A 10506-nucleotide genomic window follows, 5' to 3' on the forward strand; every position below is an offset into this window, starting at 1 on the left:
TGCTCTCATATCCTGTCCTGTAGAACATGATGCACAGAATTTTCAGAAGGACTGTGGAACACAGACTTCTCTAACTTAGGCACAAATCTCCAGAGTTGGACCTCATCTCTTGCCTTGGCCCTTCATTCTTGATATGGCCATCATGATATGCGGGTGGGCCATTGTGACAATAACTTTCTGTTTCTTGTACTTCCCACCAGGAGCACAGAGCGATTGCTGGTTAATTGAAGGAGACAAGGGTTATGTCTGGTTGGCTATATGTAGTCAGAATCAACCCCCTTATGAGACCATTCCTCAGCATATCAACAGTACCGTGCATGATCTCAGGCTTAATGAAAATAAATTAAAGATAATTGGTTATGCTTCCCTATCACGCTTTGGAAACCTGACAGATTTGAACCTGACCAAGAATGAGATCTCCTACATTGAAGATGGAGCCTTCCTCGGACAATCCAATTTACAGATTCTTCAGCTTGGTTATAACAAGTTAACCAATTTGTCCGAGGGAATGCTTAGGGGTATGCCCAGGTTAGAATTCCTCTTTGTCCAGCATAACCTGATTGAAGTAGTGACTCCAGGAGCTTTCTCTGAATGCTTGAGCCTCCTGAGCATTGACTTATCCTCTAATCGACTGCAAAGGCTGGATAGTTCTACCTTTGTTGGTCTTCGAGCACTGACGGCCTGTGAACTTGCTGCAAACCCTTTTCATTGTAGTTGCGAGCTCTATGGCTTTCTCGATTGGCTTGTTATGTTCAACAATGTCACTCGAAATTATGATCGTTTACAATGTGAAAGTCCTCGGGAGTTTGCTGGTTACCCACTACTTAGCCCCAGGCCTCACCACAGCCGAAATGCTATAACTGTTCTTCAGGCTCGATGTAAAAATGGAGGAATATTTTCTGTTCCACGCGAAAGACCAACTCCACTCATACCAGATTCCTTACATGATCCAGATGAAAACTCCGGCTATAGTCCTGGAGATGTTCTTTATCCTGAGCCAACACCAACTTCCACTGACTCTTCTGTTATGCCCACCATAGAAATTCATCATGTGACTGGAAGTTCAGCTACTTTGATTGTCACTATTCCATATCCATACAAAAAGATGTATATTCTGGTCCAGTATAATAACAGTTTTGTATATGACGTAACAACTTTGAAGCACAAGAAGGAATATATAACCTTAGATAAGTTGAAGGCTCATGTCAATTATACTTTCTGTGTGGCTTCCATTCGCAACTCAAAACGCTACAACCATACCTGCCTCTTTGTATTCACTCGTTCCAAGGATAAGGAAGACTTTCCCCCTAATACTTCCACCACTACACACTATATCATGACAATACTGGGCTGCCTCTTTGGTATGGTCATCATACTAGGGGTTGTGTATTACTGCTTAAGGAAAAAAAGGATGCAAGAAGAGAAGAAAAAATCACTCAATGTCAAAAAGACTATTCTTGAAATGCGGTATGGTTCAGATGTTGATCCGTGTCTGGGACCTCATTCATCACAGAAGATGTCAGAACATCCCATCCCTATATCTCGCATTTCTTCACTGCCCACTTCAGTTTCTGGGCTTGGAAGTGGAGATAAAGGCATTTCTAAGCCTATGAATTCTCAAATGGGAACACCCAAAGGTCCGAAGGGAACAAACTACATGGAAGTGCGAAGTGGAGAAGGACTAGATAGAGGACAAAGAGGGATGTCAGGAGGGGATGAAGATGAAGAAGACTTTCGGGAACTGGACAATGGTGAGGGCTCAGCATCTGAGATATCAACAATTGCCAAGGAGGTAGATAAAGTGAACCAAATAATCAATAATTGCATTGATGCCCTTAAACTAGACACGGCTTCTTTTTTAGGAGGGGGGGACCCGGAGCTGGGTTACGATTGCCAGTCAATCCCAGCCAGTTCTTCGGGTCATCTGGAACGGTTGAGCTTCCTCTCTCCTCCATACAAAGAAGGTGTCCATCCTCTTCAACGGCAGCTGAGTGCAGACGCTGCTACAGTTGCGAAGAAGCGTTGCAGCATTTCGTCTAGCGGCTCCATTAAAAGTGCCAGAGTATTTAGCTTGGATGTACCTGATCAGCCACTAAAGTGTGACTCCAAGTATATTGAGAAGAGCAGCCCTCTGAATAGCCCTTTGGATCGCCTTCCACTAGTTTCTTCTTCTGGAGTCCACCATTTAGATGTCAAGCCTTCCTATCACTGTAGTGAACACCGCCACTCCTTTCCTGCTCTGTATTATGAGGAAAGCGCTGATACATTAAGCCAGAGAGTCAGCTTTTTGAAGCCACTTTCCCGTTCCAAGAGAGACTCTAGCTATTCCCAGCTGTCACCCAGACACCATTTCTCTGGATATTCCTCCAGTCCAGAGTACTCCACTGAAAACACCCACAAGATTTGGGAGCGCTTCCGTCCTTATAAAAAACACACCCGGGAAGAGGTCTACATAGCAGCTGGACATGCCTTGCGCAAAAAGGTCCAGTTTGCCAAAGGGGAGGACTTGCACGATATCTTGGATTACTGGAAGGGAGTGTCTGCTCAACAGAAACTGTAAATAGCACCGATCAAGGTGCTCAGTGCCGGCTAGGGCTGTGGACATGTCTCTGCTCAGAATTGTGGTGCTGAAGCGCTACGATTTGCAATTAAAGTTTACATTGGAGGTGGGGATGTACCCTCACGGAGGGGAGACAAAGAGATTTGTGAGTTCTGCACAGGGAATTTTCTGGCACAGACCTCCTCCCCTTTTTAACACTTCCCCCCACGTCTCCACACACTGTATTGGTGACTTTCTTTCCATTTACATATTTTCGTTGCTGAATATTTTCTTTTCTTTTTTTAACATTTTGTTTTATTAAAAAAAATGATATGTATTGCTCTAAATGTTGCAAGCTGATGTCATGCGCCATCCCGTCCCACAGTGAGCCATACCAATAATAATTTTAAATAATAAGCCTAACCTCTGCTTTCTTCAGTACGTGTATAAATTGGTAACAATAAGCTACGACACAAAGCTGGCATTACGGCAGCAATCTAAGGATACAGTGAATTTTCTTCCAAGACCAAAGAGAATAGTCTGTCCTGCTTACACTAATGAAATAGTGATCTTAAATAGAATTTGTCATCATAAGCTAAAAATAGGTTTTCCAAAGTATCCTTAAATGTTCTGTAATGTTCAGGCGTGTTGACTATGATTACTGGAGAAGTTTGAGTCAGCATAAGAAAATCCATTTAACGTGATTTTAATGTGGACTGAAAAACCTGCCTCCTATCCAGAACTTCACAGCAAAAATGAATTAATTTTGGTATAAATAGTTTTACTTGGAATTAGCCATTTCATAGTGACCCTATTCCATTGCTTATATGTGATGACATTACAGGTTCTTATGATAGATCCCATTTCTTTATATGCTTAGCTAGCTGAAGGGTAGTGTCCTCCATTCATCTAAGAGTTACGGATAGTACAATTAAATGATTTTCAAAATGTAGTTGCAAATCCAATAAAATTCATACAATTTATAATGGCATTGTCTACAGTAGCCCATAAAGCACATTTACAAAGCACTTATCGCACCCTTAGAAACCCTTGCCAATGTATATGTCTGCTTCTCTTCACATAAAGAACTCTATGGGCTATCCAGAATTAGAAAATATACCGCTGTCTTCTTGAAAAAACAGCACCACCTCTATCCTCAGGTTGTGTTTGGTATTACAATTCAGCTCCATTCACTTCAAAGGAAGTGAGCTGCAGAACCACATCCACACTGAAGAAGTAGGGCTGTTTCTGATTCTGAATAACCCGTTTAACTACTTTAAGACTGGCAATATAGATCTTCCCTTTTCCGGAGCGCTATATATATGAAATGCACAAAAATGATAAATTATAAATTATATTTCCTCAAATACATTTATTTATATATTTCCTCCCTAATTCTGTGTCTGGCTGGTAAAGTCCCCATACACTTTATTCAAGAGTTGGCCAAACAGGCGGACTTTGGCAGAATCGGACAGCTGTGTAAAGTGTATGGTGGGCTCCCAGCTCTCCCCTGATAGGTGATAACAGAGAGAAAGATATGTTAAATTATGTTTTTGTTCTCAAAGAGAAAAGTCACTGCTTTCCTCTCCTTTCTCATGACGAATCTCCATGTATATGGGGGGATCGGGAGAGGTAACTAAAGTTTAAGGAAAGTGTATTGCCACTTTACGACAATCAGCTACAAAAGAAGACTCCTCCCTGCTCTGTCTGCAGTAGGAGACCTTAACCATTTAGCCACACCCCTTTAACTAAGCCCCACCCTAATCATCTACCGAACAAAAATGAAAAAAATAAAAAACAAATAAGGGTTTATTCTGTTAAATTTTGACATTTATATCTAGATTTAACTTAATCCAGATATCATTATACTCATTTGGGTTTGCAAAATATTTGTTGATGAAATATAATAATATAGTAGTACAAAGAATAGATTATAAAACTATATCATGTGTATGGATAGCTCATTTTTAGTTGTTGAGGGGTCATACAAAGTACAGAGATGAATATAACAACTTCAGTCGTCCACACTAAAAGCTTTGTGCTCTGAGAATCTAATCTTCAAGGGTCTGTCTTCAGTTGTATCTTTAGACTCAAAGATTACCTAAAGGAAGACATGAGCCATACTTTACACCATAGGGTCCCCTTATTCTATCCAAATGTCTTTATGATGTCAGCTTGCAACATCTCTTTCTGTAGTTGAACAGTGCATGGTTTTAACTTTGTCACTTCTACATTGCCCTGTGTTTCTTGACTTCTTAGAAGCTAATTGCCATAATGGCGTTTTTTTAGGTTAATTTTGTATGTTAAAAAACACACAAAAAAATGCTCACATACATTGGAGGCAGCCATTTTGTGGCTAATTTAAAGGTACTAATTCACAGGGGTCAAGTCATTTAAGGTATCTCAATGATATCGCTCATGTAAACCGGTATTCCCTTGAATACTTTTTCGGCCTTCAAAGTGGGTGCCTGTATTGTGAGTAAAAGCTGCAGGTATACTTTAAAGGTTTACTGCTGTGGTTTCAGATACATAATATGTTTTGAGCTTTTTTGTTTTTGGTTTCAATTTTTGTTGGGTGGAATTGGGGGTATGGGAGGGTTTGGGAAAAGGGGATGGAGGGGAATGTACACAAGGACTTTTGGCCAATGATTTTCAAGAGAGGATATGGGAACTGTATTTTTTGCATGCATTAGTGTAAAAAAAAACAAAAACAAAAAAACACAAAAAAGAACAAAAACATTTGAGATGAAGAAGTTAAAGAAATATAAAAGCACTCGGCACATTTCACTTTTAAAAGAAATCCAGCAGGGGCAAATGGAGATGTCCTTCTTGCTGAGGATTGACTGGTATCTGATGGGACCTAGAAGGCAATCCAATTCACTGTGTCTATAAATATAATGCATTGTCCGTATCTTGCATTATCTTATGAAAAAGAAAAAAAGAAATCAAAACATAATATGGACTCCAAATTTCTTCTATGTAAATGCATGCTAACAAATCTACCCATAGTATTTAGTCACACACTCATTAGGCTGATGTCTCCCCATTGTCAACTCTGACTTTCTACACTACATTGCACCTAACAATACAGTATTTGGCATAGTAATGGTCATGATTTCTGAAGTGAAACAGAAAACAGGTCTCGGTAGGTTTGCCATAGGCTTCATACCTCATCTTGTCAGCTCTGGTAAGAAGAGTTCTTGAGATTCAAGACAATGGGTTTTATAACATGATACAATGAGAATGGTTTGTTCAGCAGATCGTTGGCCCTTCATCTATTTGCTTTTCCCAATGTGCAGCCTGACAAGTATGTGAAATGAATGGTAACCGAAAAAGAAATATAAAACCACAAGACATCTAGCGAAAATGTTTTCCTAAAAACGAGAAGCTATCTCAACATAGCACAGTAGGTGTGGATATAAAGGTATGCTTATCACATAATAACCAATATATAATGGTAAAAGAAGAGTCATCTGGGGCTGGCAAATTTGTTGGGACTCTGTAGTAATGTCACTAGTCAAGTTCTGCTTCACCTATTCCATCAGGTAAGTTTGACGTGATCAAAAGTTGGAATTTGTTATAGAGGTTTTGGATTAATCCCATGGTACTTGCCCAAAATTGATTACAGATTACAAAAGCTTAAAGGGGTATTCTAGGAGTTCTCCATTGATGCTTTATCCTCAAGACAGGCCATCGTTGTCTGATCGGTGGGGGTCTGACAATCATTACCCCTGCGGATCAGCCATGGGCAATGCTGTATTAAAGCTGCTCAGCTACCATTGTAGCTCCATTCAGGTATTGGATGCCCACTAATCTCACATTGATGGCCAATCCTCAGGATAGACCATCAATAAAAAATAACTGAAGAACGCATTTAACACATTTTTATGACCATATTATCTGATTACTTCCCAATGTGGTAAGATTATGTGGATTTGCTTTCTCCGGCCCTTGTTTAATGGTTGATATACTGAACGAAGGTGACATTGGCAGGATCCTGGAGGTTTGCCAAATATATGGACTGCTTGTGTCTCTAAACATCGTTCTGAAGGAGAGGCAGTTGTGGTTTTTCGTTAAGTCAAGACTGGCCAAGACTTGCTTTTCAACTTGAACTGTAGACTTTAGGTGGGAATTTATTTTTGAAAAAATAATGAAAAATGTTGTATCTCCAAAAGCTCAATTTATGGATAACCCTTTTTAGTGTTTTCTTAATTCAAGTAAAACAGGTTTACCTTTGGTATAATAAATTATAGAAAAATGGCAGGACTACCTGACAAAGGTCTGAATTCTCTTATATCCTCTGAGGTGGCTGAGACAAATTCTAATCCACTACTTATGATGAGGCATATATAACCTAGCTGTACTTTCATCCAATGTCCCCCACTTTCTTTTCAAGTCATAATTTTTCCAATGTACAACATTATTCTAAACAATCCTTTGTGAACATTAGATCACTAGATACACCCCAAAATTCTCACGCTCATAGGCTCTATACATGCTCAATCTTGTTAAGTTATATTGGGAACTCCTTTTTTCAAAGTCTTATATAGGAAATTTTTTTAAATTCCTGCTTTGAACTCATTTTAATGCAAAATAATTTTGTCCATAGGTCTTTATTAAAACTTTTGCTTACTTTTACTTTTGCATCCTCTGCAGCTAAATGCATTAGCTCTATTATATCCCCACATTGTGCTTTCCTTTCTTTGCAGGCCTTTGTTAGCTGTTTTTCAGGACTTTTCTCCCTCCTGTCCACAATCTAGAGCTAGTGTGTAAACCCCTCCCCATCTCTGCTGCTAAGAAATCAGAAAGTCTGTATAGCAGCTACATAGTAGGACATTTTTAATGAAGACTATTCAGTTTATTTGCTTAATTTTGTATTCAGAAAAAAACAGTGCAAAGGTCTCCATATCCTTTAATGATTCAAGACAATTAATTAATCTAATAATATCCGTAAAGCCTTGCCCTGATCACATCCTTAGCACTGAATATTTGGCTCAAGTCCATGTGTCCTAAAAAAAAGTTGAACTTCTATTATATTCCTAGGGACTATACATAGTCTTATTTTCCATTTCACAGATTTAATATGAACAATAAAACGTATAAATTATATATTTTCCTCATTCTTTATCATGTCATTGGAGCACCAAGACAATCCACATGGACATTTACCACTTTCGACATTAATCGTTCGTGGCATTGGAACCATGTCTGTCCTGGTGTATAACACTCACTAAAAGGATTTGAATATACAGACATATTCTAGTTGGCATTTCATAGATAAATAAAAGAGCAACTATAGAACAAGGTCAATCTCATTGTTATATATAACAATTGCCTGTTATAAGTAAGAGATACGTCTGCTAATTGGACAACCATAACCTTAGGCAGAGCCTTAAGGTTACATCTGTCCAGCAAGTAGGGCAGCAATATCATAGCTCTTCACTGACCTTCCCTGTTTAAGATTGGTATAAGAGAGGACTTGAGGCAAGTGAGTAATGAATGGATATCCTATAGTTCTAATTAGTTGCCCCTTGGCTCCATCCATTCTTATGACATCCATTCATTACTCACATAGGCAGCAACACCAGAAGAATTAAGAATTAATAATAAAACATTGGTGTTGTGTGATTATTATAATGGTGTAGTTCACTGGGATACTCTTAAAATGTCAAGACTTAATAGGTCATGTTCGTTCATGGAATAAACCTTACGAGGGCATGAATCAATTATTAAACAATAAGGTCTTTCTCGCTGATTAACATAAATAAACATGGCCAGGTTCAAACATTGCATGAACACTATACATAAATGGGCATGGGGTGTATTTAAAGGGATTGTCCAGGAAATTAGACAAATCCAGCTATTTTTCTTCCCAAAGGCACCAAAGCTTGAGTGCAACTTCTTCCTTTCCTCTGTACCCCTACACACATAAGATGATATATTAGGTAGCTTAACTGCTACCAAAAAACACTAAAAATTTTAAACAACCAATTATAATGTAAAGTTTCAGAAGTTAGAATCTGTTTATAGGTATATATAAAGGCATTTACACACACAATTTGTAGATATGTGTACTGCTGAAGTTGAGCTTTTAAAGAGTTGACCACAAAATTCAACCCTGCAACCAAAATTAGATGTCAGCAAATTTCTGCAACCGGAGGTACCTCCCACCTAACCCAAAGAAGAGTTTCACGTTCTCCAGAATCGTGGCAAAGAGGAGACCAGACATTAGGAAATCTAATTATTAAAGTTGATTTTCACAAGTGCTTTCACTTGTAAGTTTCATTTCTTGTATTCACTCAGTTTCTTTTCCTGTCTGACATATCACGAAAGTCTTAAAGAGGTTCCCCAGCTAAATAGAGGGTTGACTTATTGGAAACTGATTATACTTACTAATATACTTTCAGTATGATGGTTACCATGAAGTTCTGCTGTCAGCACAAGTTCAGACCCATAACTAGATTGTTGTGACACACAAGGGCTTTGTTCACACATGGTCTTTTTTTGGCCCCTTAGCATCAAATAATGTTTGTTATTTTATATTGACAGCCATTGTTTTTTAAATTAATTGAATTCATTTGAATTATTTGAACATAGTCTAAGGGCCCTATTCCACTGTAACGATAATCGGCTGAATCGCCCCATTTGGCCCGATTCGGCCGATTGTCACTCTGTGAAATAGAGAGAACGATCAGCCGATGATCGTGTCATCGGCTGATCGTTCATTTAGGGCCAGACCTAAAATCATCGTTCCCCCACCGCGCATCGCTACGGTTGAATAGTGGTGCACGGCGGGCGACCGACGATTTGAGAAGCAGCAGCATACATTACCTGCAGGGCATCTCCTCAGCTCTGTCTTCCTCCCCGGGTCCCGCGCGCTCTATCTTCAGAATGGCCTGTCAGCTGACGGAGCGCTCAGCCAATCACAGGCCGGGACCACTGCGGCCTGTGATTGGCTGAGTGGCCTGTCAGCTGACAGGCCATTCTGAAGATAGAGCGTGTCGGACCCGGGGAGGAGGATGGAGCGGAGCAGAAGACCTGACAGGTAATGTATGCTGCAAGGGCTGCAAGGACATCGGTAACGATGTCCCTGCAGCCCTCGCTCAACAATCATTGGGCCCTGGAATAGGCCCAGTAAACGAGCGGCGATCTAGCAGATTGGCGCTCGTTTACATCGTTGATCGAGCCCTCCTCAGCCCGTGAAATAGGACCCTTAGAGTGCTTTCACTGCCTCTGTGCACAGGACTAGTAATGTGTCTGAAAGGGTCTGGCCGTGTAGTTGAGTTCAGTAGATAAGACAGCTCCCTTCTCTGTCCCTGCATCAGCTGTAATGAAGAAGGGGACTGTTTGCCTGTTTCAGTTCAATACATAAGCCAACTATCTTCTCTGTGTGTAGAAGTGAGGAGGATGGCACGTCCGTCAGTGGTGGTGCCCGAGGTAGTGGTAATCCAGATAGTAGAAAGGACCTGGCACTCACCAAGTAGTTCTGCTAATTTATTTTAGTGCAGTAGACATCAGGTACAGTAAGGATGCGTTACAGCCAAGCATGGCCTTTATCAGCTTAAGGGTGCCTTCACACGTACCGTATTGCTGCGTACTTATCGCTGTGAGTTTCTCGCACATAAATCTACAGTGATACTGATAGCTATAAAGTTAATTTATGTGTATTCTCGCTGCGTGTTTGGTGCGTGTTTGGTACAATTTTTACATGATTTTCACAGGAGAGTTAAACACCACAAAAAACGCAGCTACTTTCGTGCGAGTTTCGTGCGAGTTTTGTGCGATAAATACGCAGCGATACGGTATGTGTGAAGGCACCCTAAGGAGTACTCCTTGAGATGATGAAGATCATGTTTGGCAGAAGCGCGTCCTTACTGTACATGATGTCTACTGCACTATAATAAAATAGCAGAACTACTTGGTGAGTGTCGGGTCCTTTCTACTACCTGTCTGAACTCCCTTCTCTT

At 40.1% G+C, this 10506-nt stretch overlaps 1 protein-coding gene across 2 annotated transcripts in view; it reads left to right on the plus strand.

Annotated features, from left to right (window-relative positions):
• ELFN2 (extracellular leucine rich repeat and fibronectin type III domain containing 2) overlaps positions 1 to 2587 on the plus strand; it is an 88715-nt gene extending 86128 nt beyond the window's left edge. For both annotated transcript variants that reach the window (XM_069968855.1, XM_069968856.1), the window contains exon 3: positions 201 to 2587. In XM_069968855.1, the coding sequence (XP_069824956.1) occupies positions 201 to 2560 (2360 nt within the window). In that variant the 3' untranslated portion in view covers positions 2561 to 2587. The remainder of the gene's footprint in view (positions 1 to 200) is intronic.
• Positions 2588 to 10506: the final 7919 nt, after the last annotated feature.

The sequence above is a fragment of the Dendropsophus ebraccatus genome, chromosome 4, assembly GCF_027789765.1.
Source record: "Dendropsophus ebraccatus isolate aDenEbr1 chromosome 4, aDenEbr1.pat, whole genome shotgun sequence".
Taxonomy (NCBI): domain Eukaryota; kingdom Metazoa; phylum Chordata; class Amphibia; order Anura; family Hylidae; genus Dendropsophus; species Dendropsophus ebraccatus.